General features: G+C 57.6%; 1 protein-coding gene across 3 annotated transcripts in view; it reads right to left on the bottom strand.

The window, feature by feature from the left end:
• Positions 1-560: 560 nt before the first annotated feature.
• The window catches only part of SEMA3F (semaphorin 3F), a 29,318-nt gene continuing 14,977 nt past the window's right edge, over positions 561-14,901 (bottom strand). For 2 of the 3 annotated variants that reach the window (XM_003982251.5, XM_019821873.3), the window contains exons 3-19: positions 11,607-11,767; positions 11,460-11,522; positions 11,224-11,343; positions 10,424-10,516; positions 8,785-8,878; positions 6,865-6,984; positions 6,521-6,660; positions 6,293-6,407; positions 6,060-6,129; positions 5,746-5,890; positions 4,411-4,633; positions 3,719-3,807; positions 3,541-3,582; positions 3,231-3,388; positions 2,972-3,039; positions 2,545-2,678; positions 561-1,896 (exon numbers count right to left, since the gene is read on the bottom strand). In XM_003982251.5, the coding sequence (XP_003982300.1) occupies positions 1,486-1,896; positions 2,545-2,678; positions 2,972-3,039; positions 3,231-3,388; positions 3,541-3,582; positions 3,719-3,807; positions 4,411-4,633; positions 5,746-5,890; positions 6,060-6,129; positions 6,293-6,407; positions 6,521-6,660; positions 6,865-6,984; positions 8,785-8,878; positions 10,424-10,516; positions 11,224-11,343; positions 11,460-11,522; positions 11,607-11,767 (2,246 nt within the window). In that variant the 3' untranslated portion in view covers positions 561-1,485. The remainder of the gene's footprint in view (positions 1,897-2,544; positions 2,679-2,971; positions 3,040-3,230; positions 3,389-3,540; positions 3,583-3,718; positions 3,808-4,410; positions 4,634-5,745; positions 5,891-6,059; positions 6,130-6,292; positions 6,408-6,520; positions 6,661-6,864; positions 6,985-8,784; positions 8,879-10,423; positions 10,517-11,223; positions 11,344-11,459; positions 11,523-11,606; positions 11,768-14,901) is intronic. The other variant, XM_006928792.4, reaches the window with a different exon arrangement.

The raw sequence follows: 14,901 nt of genomic DNA, 5'->3' as shown, positions 1-14,901 counted from the left end.
TTGGGTTTATTTAAAGTGGGGCCATTCGCTGCCTCCCAGTCCCCACCTGACTCCCCTTGCCTGCCAGGTATGCCTGTAAGCCCTGCTGGACCCATGGGCCTTCCCAGCTCTTAGCTTCCCCTGCCAGGTCTTGACTCATTCAATTTGGCCCAGGGCCCCTGGCCCCACTTCCTCCTCTCCAGAGGCACCCCACCTGTCCTGGTCTTCACCACCTCTGGACATTTGCTCATGCCAGGCCCTCTGCTGAGAGCTGGCTGGAAGGAAGCAGGAAGGATGGGAATTTTGTCAATTCTCAGGGCAGGGGCAGCCAGACTGTGAGGGCTGTGGCTTTGTCTTGCCAATTCTTAGCCCTTAGAGCCTGGCACAAAGCCCACCTCAAAGGCAGGTAAGAAAGCAGTGTTGAACAAACGGTCAAACCTGTGAACAAACGAATGGAAGCTGAGCTTGCAAGAGAGGTGTGGGAATGATGGTCAGACCACATAAAGGGGGGCAGGAAGGACAGGATCTGGGCATGGGCTGAACCCCCATCCTCCCTCCCCCGCCAAGGAGAAAAGCCAAAGTCCAGTCCCAGAGCCAGTGTTTATTAGCAAGATGGAACGCAAAGGCGGCTGTGGCCTGGGCAGCCGAGGGCCACCAGGAGCCCCTACCCACCTACCCCGAAGCCCCCCAGAGCTATTTACACCCATCATCTGAAGTGGTGGGCAGAAGGGAGCCCTGGGGAGCCCCTGAAGGCCCCAGGCCTCCACCATAGCCCCCTCTCCCCTTGACCCTACCTGAACCTGCCCCTCTGCTATTCTCCCAGCCCCCAAGTCACAGTGGCCCAGAAAAAGGGAAGAGGAGGTAGAGTGGTCAGGCAGGGAGGGAAGGAGGGGCTGGAAGCGCACCCCACCCAGGCAGGGCTCCTCTGCTCCTGTCCCCAATAAATAGAGAATAAATACCCGGGAAGGGGCTGGCCTTGACTGAGTGCTCCCTCCCAGGCAGGGGCCGGCCTCCTGTGTCGGCCCCTTCTTCCCTTCTCTGAGTGCATCTGAGCCCCCCACCCCCGCTCCCAGTCTCCAAAGCAGTCCTCGAATCCACGTCTATGCCAGTGGCACAGGCTGATAGCACACACTGGCAAAGGTGTGCAGTCTGTTCCCTGTCCGGGTAGAGCTTGCTCCCTCCTTGTGTCCTGTAGATCCCGGCGATGGCTGTTGAGCATGTAGACTCCCAGCTGAGTCTGGGGACTGTGTGGTCCTGGCCTGGCCCTGCCAACTGGCTGGGCCTGGTTAAGTGGGCTCTGTTTCCTGCCGTCTGTGACCAGCATGGGTCTAAGTTTTGGACGGTGCTGCCGCTGAGGCAGGCTATATACAACCCACCAATAAATACTGTCTTTGCAGGGGCAGGGTGTGTATAGAATATAGATATTTTATATATATATATATATATCTTTTATATTAAAAGGGACAAGGCCTAGGCTGGCCCATTTCAGGGCTCAGACAGCTGGCCTCATGTGTCTGGAGGGTGGTGACGGCGGTTCCGGGGCTTTTTCTGGTCCTGGGGTTCAGGAGGCCTGGGTGCCCCTGGGGCCTCCCTGGGGCTTGGGGGCACATGGCGCCAGTAGCCCTGGCAGTACTGGTGGATGAGGCCCACTTCCGGCTGGGCCAGCAGTTGGGCCAGCTCCTGGTAAGGGGGTGTGGGGGGGCCGGCGCCTGGCAGTGGTGGGGCGCTCACAGCTGGCGGTGGGAAGAGGGCAGCATGGACGGCATCCCGACCCAGGACGTGCAGCTGTACCCGTGTGACGACATGCTTGAAGTTGTTCTCGGTGGCAGTGCAGGAGTAGAGGCCACGGTCACTGAGCTGCAGGGCGCGAAGCAGCAAGCCCTGCTCTGTGCGCAGGAAGCGGTCCTCCGCACGAATCTGCAGGGGCAGGGAGTGGGGGCTCAGGGGTTGTGTGACCACTCGGCTGCCTAGCCAGCTCCCAGAGCAGACCCCTTCTGTGCCCATTCCATGGAGGGGCTCTCATGTGGAATTTCCATATACCAAGAAAATGCCACAGTAGTTTTCCACATAACATCTGAATAGGCATCCACACACATTTCCATTTCAGGATCATAAGGGGATTTCTGTACAACAAGAGAATTTTGGAGCAATCACAAAGAATTTCTTTCTAATGGGAACTGGCGTATCCATATAGAATTTCCACGTAAGGAGAGATGCATGGAAGGCATTTCCATAAAATGAGGGCTACCCCACAGAATTCCCATATACTAGAGTTCAACCACATGACATTTCCATATAATGAGGTATACCTCCAATGGAGCACACACATGGAATTTTCATGTAAATAGGCATTAAGCGGTTTCCATATAATGCGGAAATCCCACAGTTTCCATATAACTAGATTCACCTGAATGATTCCCACATAGGGAAGGGAACTTGGAAGGGCTTTCTTAGAATGGGGGCTGCTCTGGGTCAGCTCCTATATCACATTTCACCCACAGGGACTTTCTACTGCACAGGGGACTCCCACATCCGCGGTGGGGGCTGTGGGGTACAAGAAATCACCTCACGGCGCCGGTCACTGGGATCTCGCTGGAAGAGCCACTTAACTGTGGCCTGGGGCGAGCGAGGCTGGCATTCGAGGAAGGCTGCACTCCCAGCCACACCGTACTGCACGGACTCCACAGTATTCTTGTTGGCTGTGGAACAAGGGGGCGCTGCATGAAAGCAGCATTGCCTCTGGGCAGACTGTAGGGTGGCCAGAGGCAGGTGCCAAGGGGCATATACAGGGACATCCACCCTGTATAAAGGCAGGGCTGCACTATCGGGCACCCACTTCTTGAGGGAGTGGCTAGGGACATCCCATCTCTAAAATCCCAAGCCCCCTTACGCCCATGGACCACGTGAGAATCCTTCCCTGGGAGCAGCTCCATGGGCCTCACAGGGTTCCACACTGTGAGGAGTGCCCAGTGGTGAGTCACAGCACACTCACCGTTGGAGTTGAACCCGCGACACTGCCTGATGGGGTTCCCATGCCGGACATCCTGCCGGCGGCTCCGCCTAGATGAGGATAGCGCCTCAGCAAGTATTCTCAAGCAAGTTTGCCACCCCCCCCCAGGCCCCTGTACCCCCAAGACTCCAGGCAGGAATCCCATCCATAAACTCCCCTAGGGTAATATATCCACCACCAAACCCCCAGGACAGGGCCCTGGGTCCGGTGGCTAAAATTCCAAGGGCCTGGGGGTCCACACCTCTTGGAAGACGCTGTGTAGCGGGAACAGGCCTGGCCATCCCAGGCACAGTAGGGGTCCCGGGCGAGGCAGCAGTCGGCACAGGCAGCCCCATATGCCTGGCAGCGGTGCAGGCTCAGGTGTGTGACACCCACAGCTGAGGCCACGTACAGTTGTTGCTGAGAGCAGGGGTAGGGGCTTGTCAGTTGCCTTCCCACAGCCAGCCCCCATCACGTTCCATGCCTCAGTTTCCCCATCCCTATGCCAAGGGCAGGACCCCAAGGGAGAACAGGCTCTGTCCCTACCCCCAGCCCACCTCACCAAAACTCACCCTTTTGGAAGAGATGGTCATGGTCTTAACAGGTGCTGGGTCCTGAAAAAAGATAGGGATTAGTTTGGGGCCCTGGGGATGCCCTCCTTGCCCTGACCTAGAGGTCTGAAGTCTGAAGTCAGAAGCTGATACCAAGGAGGGCCAGGGTGAGACGAACAGTTCTGGGTGTCATACCCACCTTGAAGACCTCCACCTCCTCCAGCATTAGCTCCTCCATCTCCTGGTCATCCTTGGGCAACACGATGACCTTCTGCACTGTCCCGCGGTCTGGAACGGGCCGGGCAGGGCCTCAGTGGGGCTGAGGACACTGGGGAAGGGGTACCAGCCTCAGCCCCTTCCCCCACCAGGGCCCCAACCCCCCAAGGGCAGTGGAGCAGGAGCTCTGTGCCAAGGTTGAAGAAGTTCCCCTGGATGTCAGGGGCCCAAGATAATGGGGGAGGGGGTCACGGCCAGGGTCTGCCCCTCCCACCCCAGACCCTCAATTTGGGCACTACTGAGCATAGGATGCTGGAGGCATTTCCGTGTTGAGGGACTGGAACTGTGATGGGCACACCTGCGCATGTGCACACGAGAGCATGTATGTCAGTATCTGGACCCACATATCCTAGAGGTGTCTGCCACCTGTCCCCTCTTTCCTGACCATTCACGGGTCCCCAGATGCCCAGTTTCCCTGCTCTCCCAGCCCCTGGGGGGTTGGGGATGGTGATGGGGTTTCTTTTCTCAGTTATCTAGGCTCCAAAGGATGAAGGTAGCAGAGTTGACCTTGGCAAGCTTGTGGCAACCCCTAGCAGGGTAGGTCCCAGCCCCATAGATCAGCACCCTCCACCCACCGGGCCCAGCGTGGGAGGGACCGGGAGCAGCAGTGGGTACCTGTGCCCAGGAAAAGCACCTCATAGCGCCCATCGGCTGCATCCACCTGGTCCACGGCGACAGTGGTGAGCCGATAGGGAGCGCCTGTGCGGACGACCAGGGGCCGCCGCTGCAGAGGGTACACAGCCTGGTACATGAGCGGGTGGCTGCGCATGAAGTTGATCACTTCATCAGGGTAGTCCTTGGTGGACTTCATGGATGGTGTGAAGGTTCCGCCAGGGCACTGCAGGCAGGTGATGAGCGTCAGGCCCGGGTGGGGCTTGCTGGAGCCCTTAACTTCAGGAGAGGCCTCTCCTTTGTCTGTCCCCATCACATCCACCTGCTCTGCTCCTCAGAGCTCCCATCCAGGATTTTCCCCCTCACCCAGCCCCTCTGCAGATCCTGCTCTAGCAGAGGTCCCAAGGTCCCACACAACCAAATTCCACAGCCACCTCCCTGGCCTCATGCACCAGGACCTTGTGGCATTAGGCAGAGCTGACCACTCCTTTTCCACATCCTCACTCCCCACCCTGTTGTCTCCTTCCTCCAATCTGCCCCTCACCCCAACCCACCCCTCCTCAAGGGACTACAGCTCCCAGTTCCTTTAACACCCTACGCATGCTCTGCCCTTCGTTGGTACTTTTCCCTCGGCCTGCCCTGCACCCCTGCTCAACTCCAGCCCATCCTTCTGGCCTCCCAAGTTCACCATTGGGGGAAGCCTTCCCTGGCCTCTGCTCAGACCAGCTCCCCCATCCCAGCCCTGCCCCCACAGAGCCACAACAGATCATGCGGTTCTCCTGCTTAGACTCCTGCAGAGGCCCACATCACACCAAGATTAAGTGAGTCACCTCCCACCGCCTCAGAGGCCCTGCAGGCTGGACCTTGCCCACCCTCATCTCCCTGGCTACAATTAGCCACCTACGCCAACTCCAGCCTGCCCTCCAGCTTTGTCTTGGCTCCCAAACAGCACCCCCTCCAAGCAGCCTGCCACACCCGGCTGTCATCTTTGTTTCAGGGTCCTGGCTGGGTTCTTCACAGCCTGACACTGTGTAAGTGGTATTTCGTTTCATTTTATTTATTTTTTTAAGTAAGCTCTATGCCCAACATGAGGCTCAAACTCATGACCTCAAAATTAAGAGTCGCATGCTCTACTAACTGAGCCAGCCAGGCGCCTGTTTTGTTTTGTTTTAAATGTCAGCTTTATTTGAATGGATACATGGTAGATTGATTTGTTTGTATGCTCTGCCTCTCCCACCTGGCCAGGAGCTCCATGATTGTGGGGCCCATGTCTACAAAGGGGCTAACCCAAAGCAGGCCTCATAGAAAAGGGAAAGGTGGAATGACTGGGGTCCTCACCGTGCCAGGCCGTGGGTAGGGCATCTTCCCTGAGAATGGCATCCACTGGTAGTTGGGGCCCTCTTTGTGGGCAAAGGGCCCGTTGAAGACCATGCGGATATCAGCCATGGAGTAGACACACACAGCAGAGCCTCGGAACACGGAGCTGCGGGCAGGGCAGGCGGCTGCTGTGGGCAGGGCAGACCCTCGGCCCAGGGCCCCTTCCCAGCCTGCCCCCACCCCACAGCCTGCCACCAGGCAGGGGTCCTCCACAAGTCATATAATCCCCCAGTCCAGCCACACCCTGCCACAGCCAGCCCCGGCCCCAGCCTCACCCCGAGGAGGTAAAGACAGCATAAATGACCGGGTTCCTCACATCCTGTGTCTGCTGGACAAACACATCCTCTGCAGGCAGAGGGAGAAGACACTGGGAGGGTGCATTAGCCAGGAGTCCCAGGGCCTTGCCCACTCCTGCCCAGGGGGCCCACCAAAGGTGCCCTGACCACCCATCCAGCCCCCACCCCTCCCACAGCAGCCACAGGACCCAGCCTGCCCGCTGGTTACTCACGGAGCTCATCGAAGTGAGTCTCAATGCCATCCTCGCCGGGTACAGAGCACACCAGTCGTGCCTTCAGGAACGTGCTCCACTTATTGACCAGGCAGCAATGGCCACCGTCATCATTCTGGGGACAGACAGGGAGCAGGGTCAGATCAGCTCTCACCCCCTGCTGGAGTAGGGCTGCTGGAGCTGGCACTGGGTTGGGAGGCGGGGAGATGGGGCCCTGCCAGCGCATACCAGGCAGATGCGCCCAATGCGGGCATACACGGCGGGGCTCTGTGGCGCCTCTGCCGATCGCTCGCGGAAGAAGAAGTAGAGCTTGTCATCGTTGCGCTCGGCGCTGTCAGGGATGAGCTCAGCGTGGATGAATGAAGGGTCTGTAGGTAGGCAGTGGTCAGCTGGGCAAGTGCTCCTCCAACAAGGCCTCTTTCCCCAACAGAATCCCAGGACAAGTACAGGAATAGCCCCCGCTCTTCCCCATCCCAGGCAGTCACAGGGCCAGATCCCCCATGAGTGCCTCTTGAAGATCTTGCCCCATCCTAGATGTGCTGCCCACCCAGGGTCTTGTAAGCTGCCCTCACCATTCAGCCACCGAGAGTTGTACTGATCTGTGCGCATGGCCGTCTGCTTTCCCAGCGTGCGGAAGATGGCTGCATCGGTGCCCATGAAGTCGATGTACACACCAGCATAGAGCTCCTCATCTGTGGGCGGGCAGGTGGGTCAGTTAGGGGATCCCTTTGTTAGGACCAGGGTACAGCGCAAATGACCTTCAGAGCACGGTCCGATCTTCCCCTCAGGCTCCCCTGGGCATGACTGTCTCATCAGCGGGGTCCTGGTAAATGTTTAACAACTGGCTCTGAGGATTGCCTGGGTGGCTCAGTCAATTGAGTGGCTGGGCAATTAAGCATCCAACTTCGGCTCAGGTAATGATCTCACTGTGAGTTCGAGCCCCGCTTCAGGCTCACTGCTGTCAGCGCAGAGCTGGCTTCAGGTCCACTGTCCCCCTCTCTCTCAAAAAAAATAAATAAATAAACATACATACATTTATTTATTTATTTAAAAAATGTTTATTTATTTTTGAGAGAGAGAGAGAGAGAGAGAGAGAGAGAGAGAGAGAGTACGAGCTGGGAAGTGGCAGAGAAAGGGAGACAGAGGATCCAAAGCAGGTTCTGCACTGATAGCAGGGAGCCCAACGTGGGTCTTGAACTCAAGAACCATGAGATCATGACTTGAGCCAAAGTTGGACGCTTAACCAGCTGAGCCACCCAAGCGCCTCCAAAATAAATAAACATTAAAAAAAACACAAAAAACCTGGCTCTGCGAGGGTTGGGATTAGCAGCAATTAGCTCTGATTAGTAGTGAGAGCCAATTTCTGTAGTGTAAATACTCCCACCATGGCTGATTTCAAGCTACTAACTTGGGGTCACTGACAGTGGAGCCGGGGAGAGCTGCCAACACTATGATATAGTATTTCTACCCCACAAATACAACAGATGCAAATAACCTCAAGAACAAAGATAATGATAAAATGTAGTAAAATAATTTGGAAGTAATGAGTTTTGAGTATTTTTACCTTTGTTTCAAGGTAATTTATTTGTAAATTATATAATTTAATTTTTAGTAATAACTGTGTTTAATAAGAGCTGGCTCACAAAATACCTGAAAATTTGCAGATTTAGTAACCATGCTGGCTCTAGACTTGCCCAGGGCAGGCCCTGCCTTCCCCCATCAGACTCCCTGGTCAGGGCTCTGCCATCAGGCCGACCTTTTCACTCACCAAGATGGGGAGGACAATGTCTCCCACCCCCACCCCAAGACCCTTCCCAAGCTTGGAGGTGGCACAGTGCTCAGCAGTTGCTCTGAGAGGCAGACTGGGTCGGGCAGCCAGAAAACAGGCAGAGTACAGGGACCAGGGGCCTGGTGGGCTCACCCAACCTGGCGGTAGGGGCAGCAGCTACTCATGAGGTCCCAGGCAGGACCCCTCCTCAGAGAACACTCTCCCAACTCTCCTGGGCCAGACCTGACACAAACCTGCCCCCCCCCCCCCCCCCCCCGCTGGTCAGAGGGCCACGACTCTCCATCCGCGCTTCCTTGTGGGGCTCTCCCAGCCTCCCAGACAAACCAAGAATGTATAGGGAACCACTCCCCTCATACCTCTCCCAGTACAGACCGAGCTTCTCTTCTCTCTTAGGTGGCCTGTGGCTGGGAGGGGTCTGGCCTTTGCATGGACACTATTTTAGGGTAGGATCTGGCCCCCCTTGTGCCCCCTTCTGGGGGTACCCACTCTGGAGAGAGGCTCACACCACTAGTCTCTACCCCTCAGCTCACACTGGGGTCTGGTCTATAACCCTCCCCCTGACAGGTGGGGCCCCATGGGAGGGTTCAGGGATGGCATGGTCATGGTCTCTGCCCTGAGGTAAGTGTTGGTGCCATGACCCCCATTCCAGAGGCAGAGGCCACGCACTTAGGCTGTAGAACCAGGGTGGGGTGGAGGCACTCACTGATGAGGGCTGAGGCCGTGTCCAGCTTGGGGTCGTACGGACACTTGCCCTTCCCTGACTCGAGTCTCTCGGGCTCCAGGTAGAAGATGTAATCCTGCAGGGCAGAGGGGAGCTCAGCATGGTCCAAGCTGGTCCCACAGCTGGGGAGGGCAAGGGTCATCAGGCTCCCAGGGTGAGAGCAGGCCCCGAGGGACACCCTGAAGCCACCCCTTCACTCCCCAGATATCCTTGTGTTTTAACTGTCCAGCCAGATCTCCCAGGGCAGGGCCACGCTGCACGTTCCAAGGGAGCTACTTCCTGGTCTCAGATAAGACCTGGGAATCAGGGGCTGAAGCCCCTCCATGCCAACTGGTTCAGGATGACTCTGGTCAGGGCCCCCTTGGGCTTGACCTGAGCTGTGGCTGCCTGTCCTCGGCCAAGATGAGGCTGACCGCCTGACCAGGGCAGGAGGTACTGACCAAAGGCCTTTGGTCCTGACCTTTGTTGCCAGGTCTCACCAGGCCAGAAGGCTTTGAGGGTACCGTGTCACCAGGCTTTATGTCCTACCTGTGGTCCTCAGGACAGAATAATAGGCCATAGCCTTTCCTCTGCCCCTCAACAGAGCCCCCAGTTCCCCATGTCTCCACAGTGGGCAAGGAGTTGAGGGGTCCAGCCCAGACCACATGGGATTCACAAAGCCCCCCATGGCTCCCAGCCCAGCCCTGAAGATGCTAGGAGAAAGGCTGTTGAAGGCACTGGGACCAGGATGAGCTCGTGGGACGAAGGGAGGGAAAAGAGAGAGGCACAGAGGCAGGAAGGAGGTGGCAGCAGGTGGCAGGGATGGTGATGGGAAGGTGTACACAGGCCCGCTTCCAGTTACACTCTGCACACATGACTTTCTGCACGCATGGGGCTGCACACACAGCTTGGCACACATCACTGTCAGCACACGGAACCCACCGCTCACACCCTGGGCACACGTGCAGTCTGAACGGCCCCACTTTTCAGCACTCCCCGTCACAGACACACCTGCTCAAGTGACCACTTGCTCTATCATTCACTGGCAGCCCCTGCCCCCCTGCCCGCCCCTGCCCAGCCCCAGGCCCCCCAGCCCAGTCCTGAGTTGTGACTAGTGGACAGACAGTTCTGTCCCTTCCACCCCAAGGGAGCAGAGTCCCAAGCATGGGAGTATGTGGGACACCTGTGTCAACCCACGACCCACGGAGGCATGGGGCATGGACACCTGAGAGTAATATGGCAGACTGCATACACGTGGCATGTTCTGACTCTGGATGCTACCTAAGGTGTGAGTTTGAGAATGCACAACACGTGCCCAAGCGTATGTTGGCAGATGCTCATGTACGTCTACACACATATGTTGAGGGCTGAGGCATTGCTGTCCTCAGGCTGTCTTCCCTACCTGGTCCTTCATGATCTCTTGCCTGTAGGGGCTCACTGAGGCTGACATGAATCCAGCTGGGAATGCCTTCAGAGCCTGAGGGCACTGCCAGGGAAGGAGTGGGATGGGGTTCCCAGAGTACAGGGAAGACCCTGGGGAGACTGGCCTGGGGTGCAGGTTCCTGGCTGGAAGGCCAGGCCCAGGGTGAGTTCAGTTCAGAGGCAGTGCTGCCCGGCAAGGGCCTGGAGGGATGAGTCCCACCTGGCGTGGGGCTGTGGGCGTCGGGCGGAGGGCACCATCCGTGGCTCTGCTGCCTCGGCCTTTGACCACCTGCATCTGGGTCCAGGGCGTGGCCTGAGAAGATGAGGAACAGGGGTTAGAGCCAGGGGTGGCAGGGGCTGGGGGAGCGGGCCCGGGCTGCCAGCCTCTCACACCACACGTGCCAGGAACACACGCGAGCACCCGGACCCCCAGAGTACACATATGTGCCTGTGCGTGCACACATACACACAGCTTGTCGAGCACCTGCACACACGTGTCCCTAAGTCCAATCACTCTCACAATTGTCCTACAAGGTCACACCAGCTTACATACATGCCCACATGGAAATGGAAAAAGGCAGAAGCGGGCAGGGTGGGGCAGAGCTGGGGAAGGGGCAGCTCTCCCCCGGGCCGTGTGGCAGAAGCTGACCCAGGTGTCCAGCCTCCTGATGCCGAGGCCCTGCCAGGCCCTCTGGCTTGGCTGCAGGGGCACGGTCCACAGGCACAGCCAGGAGAACTGTTGCACGTATGGAGCGAGCGCTTACTATATGCCAGGCACAGTGCTAAGAGCCTTGGGAGCGTTAGCTCACTGCCTCCTCCTCACACCGATCTGTGAGAAAGGCAGCTATTAGCCCCATCTTCAGGTGAGGAAACCGAGGCTCTGAGAAGTGAAAGAAGTCACTCACCCAAGGTCACAGGGCTGGAAAGTAGTAGGGCTGGGGCTCAAGCTCATCCTCCCATCAGAACCCTGGCACATGGCCACTAATGGGGCAGCACAGGGCCAGGGTGGGCACGGCTTACCTGGGCACGGCGGCCACGGTTTACATAGGTGCACATGGGGTTGTAGGCGCCGGTCCCACACACATACAGGTGTGTTCGGTTCCAGGGCTGGATGAGCCTGACGAAGTTCCCGCACTCACCCTGGGGCCAGAGGGAAAGCCAAGGAGGTGCCCAGATGCCTTCCTGGCCCCACTACCTCCCTGAGGTCACCTGCCCCCACGCCCCCCCATGCCACCTGTAGACCTCTCTGCACTCACATTGCCATCCTTGCCTGAGAGCACGCACTCCTCAATGCGCTGTGGGGAAGCCGCCCAGTGGATCTGCCAGAGACAGGGATCAGAGGGTGCAGCCCTGGGGCCCCATGTTCCTCATCCCCCCAACCTGGCACCGGGGCTGGCCCTTACAATGAGGGGCTCGCGGTTGATGTCATGGAGGTCCAGGGACAGCACATAGTCTTTGCTGCCCACGTACATGCGGTCATGGTCCTCGTCTTTGAGCAGGATTCGGTAGTCGGTTGTGTTGAGCAGGAAGTTGAAGAAGTGGGCAGTGCCTGTGGCCTTAAGTTCTGTGGGTGGAGGTCAGGGCAGCAGTTAGGATCCTTGGGGACCAGCCAGACATGTCCCCTTTGATGGGGGGGGGACCCCTACCACACAATCGTCTTAAACCCCTAGCTTCCCCTCTAGAGCTTACGGAGCTCCCTCTCTAGTCCCTGAGATGCTGAGAGGAGAAAGTGGGACAGGTGGGCAGGCCAGCGAAAGAGCCACACCCAGAGCTAAAGCCCTGACTCATGGGCAGTCCCAGCCAGTCTCTGGGTCCCAATGAAAGCCAGTGGGCGTGGACCAGGGCACGTGATAGCATCAAAGAGTCTTTGCTCAGCTGGGGGTTAATGCTCCCACACTCAGGGTGGGGCCTGCTTTCCACAGGGGCCTAAAAGGGTTAACGAGCTGGGGGCGTTGGGGGTGGGGGGCAGGTGCATCCAGGACAGCCTGCAGACTCTGGCACAGATTGGGATGCCCTGTCCTCACCCCAGCTGCCCACCAGACAGAAGGCCAAGCTGACACACACCATGGTCCCCACCTTGTCTGAAGCTGGTTAGCCAGGACACTGAAAAGCCCTGCTGGAGCTATACTGTCCAACAGAACTTGGGCTTCCCCCAGATCCCACTGGGCTGCTGCAGGTGGAATTTTCAGGCCACTTTGAACCAGCCAGGAATAGTCTTTCCTGGGAAAGAAGCCCTCCCCCTAGCACTAGTGTCCCAAGCCTGGGGGCAGGGTCCCGTTGAGTCCTTCATTTCTCTTCTGCATGAGTCTGGCAGCCGTGGCCCTCCCATCCCCAGACTGCTGGGGGAAAGTCCTCATTTCTAGGGATGAAGGACAGGAAGGAACTTGGCCAGTGACAGGCCAATGACAAACACAGGACTCTAGAAAACTTGGGAACCTTCCTCTGGGATGGGGAGAGCCAAGGGGTCTTCTTGTCAAGCCCCTCCTCCACCCACTCCCAGCTATTTTTAGCTCAGCAGGAGAGGAAAGATTATAGTGAAGGTGACGAATATTCACCAGCACAGGAGGCTTGAGATGGCGGCACACAGAAAGAGCACATGCATGTGTGCACGTGGCCCAGGCACGCACGTGTGCACACACATGTCCTGCACCAGATGAGGCACTCATGAAGGCGATCATACATATACTATCTTCTCACATCACAGCTGGTAACCCATTTCCTAGGTGAGGCAATCAAGGGGGAGTTCTGGAAAGGGAGAACAGCTGAGATCCGAGGCCCTAGATGCCATCTGAAGATGGGACCAGCAGGTGGCCTCATCCCATCAGTCAAAGTCGACCTTGACTCAGGCAGCTGTCTCTGACTGGCTGGCTGACCATGACCCTTGCTGTGTGCTAGGACCCTGAAGTGGAGCTGGAGGGGCTGTGCCTGAGAGCAGCTTCAGACGGGAGCTCCAGGATGTGCTGAGATGGGCGTGGGAAGTGGGCTGGGAGCCAGGGGACTCCCACAGCAGACCCAGAATTACATCTGAGGGACTGGGGGGGGGGGGCAAGCAAAGGCCTTGCCCTGCCCGGCTCTATGTGGCAATGAGAGAATACAGGTGATGACCTTGGCCAACCGCTGGGACGCAGGGACGCCAAGGGATCAAAGGGCCGATCCCTGCCTGGCTACGGCTTCACCCGCCTGTCCGGCGGTGCCTCTGAAGTCCTAGGCAGGGCAGCCTGGGCACCTGTCCTGCACCTGTTGTTGGGCCACTTGGAGTCCCCTGCCTGGCCACCCAGCCATAGTGACAACAGGAAAGTAAACACTCCCCCACCCCCAGGGCCAGGAAGCAGCCAGAGAGGAAGTGGGGCTGCCAGCGGAGCCCCCCCAGGCTGGGACAGCCCGCCAGGGGTTATTTATACCCTGGCTGGGGGCACGGTCTTTGTTGTACCCTTACCCGTTCTACTGGGTTAGGGGGCATTTGGGGGGCAATGGAGGAGAGGGAGGCAGGGGTTCAAGTGTGTACCTACTTTTCCCTACCTAGGGTAGAGTAAGCTCCAAATACCTAGCCCCAGGGACATCTACCCTCCATCCCTGCCCAGTCTTGGGTCTCTGTAATTTGGAACCCCCTTCTGTGATCCAGTACCCAAGCCCCAAGTCCAAGTAACCCTCCACAACTCAGAGCCCCAGCACTCCAGGCTCCATCCCCTTCTGTGAAAAAGGCAGGGGAGAGACCATTCATTCAGCAGACCTACATGGGGAGCAGGAGACTCCCTGTGATCTGACATCCTTCCTCCTAAACCTGCAGTCCCTGCTCCCTAACCCCTGGGTGGAGGTGGGGCTGGAGGGAGCCTCCCATTTACTCATCAAGCACCTATTATGTGCAAAACCCTGAGCTGACAACATCTGATTTACAGATGAGCACAGCAAGGGACAGAGAAGAGAAGTGACAGGACCAAGCGCATAGGGATAGGATTCCCACCCAGGTCCATGGTCCTTGGGGCTAAAGGAGATGCAGGCCCAGGCAAAGCCAGTCCTGGTGGTGAGCACTACCCACTGGGAGGGCAAGGCCTGAAGGTAACTCTCCCTCCGTCAACAGAGCATGTGACTCAGGACCCCAGGGACCCCTCCCAGTGGCCATGGGATATGACGTCAATGGCTCTGTTGTCACAGGACATGATGTTTTGGTCACTGTGGAAACTTTGAGGGGGAGCCCCCATGAGGCCATGTGGGGTGGGAAAGAGGTGGGACCAAAGGTCAGGAATCTTTGACTTTGGCGTGGGCTTCATGACCCCAGTCAAGGCACTCTGTCCTCATTTTCCTATCTAGACCATCTCTTGAGCCCTCCTAATACTGACACTCAAGGTGATCCCTGAAGGTAAGGGTCTTGCTTCGAATTCCGGGAAATGCTGACAGCAGAGTATTTCTTGGGACTTCCCCCCCACCATCTTTCATGGGGTGTCTCTGCCTTGGTGGGGACAGGAGAATGGGATGTGGTCCCAAGTTCTTTCCCCATGCAAGCTGGCTCCCAGATGTCACCATCTCTTGGAGGACATCCCGGCTATACCATTTCCTAGTGCTGGGTGAGGAGCAGAGAAGGCCATGGGGCAGGAAGGGGCTTCCTGTTGACTCAGCCCCAGCCTTCCCCTAACTCTAGCCTGTCTCCACCCCACCCCCAACTCAGGAGCAGAGTTAAACCCTGAATCATCCATCTAAACC

The sequence above is a fragment of the Felis catus genome, chromosome A2 (assembly GCF_018350175.1).
Source record: "Felis catus isolate Fca126 chromosome A2, F.catus_Fca126_mat1.0, whole genome shotgun sequence".
Classification (NCBI taxonomy): domain Eukaryota; kingdom Metazoa; phylum Chordata; class Mammalia; order Carnivora; family Felidae; genus Felis; species Felis catus.
Note: the sequence above shows the minus strand (reverse complement) of the source record. Positions and strands in the feature narration are given on the sequence as shown.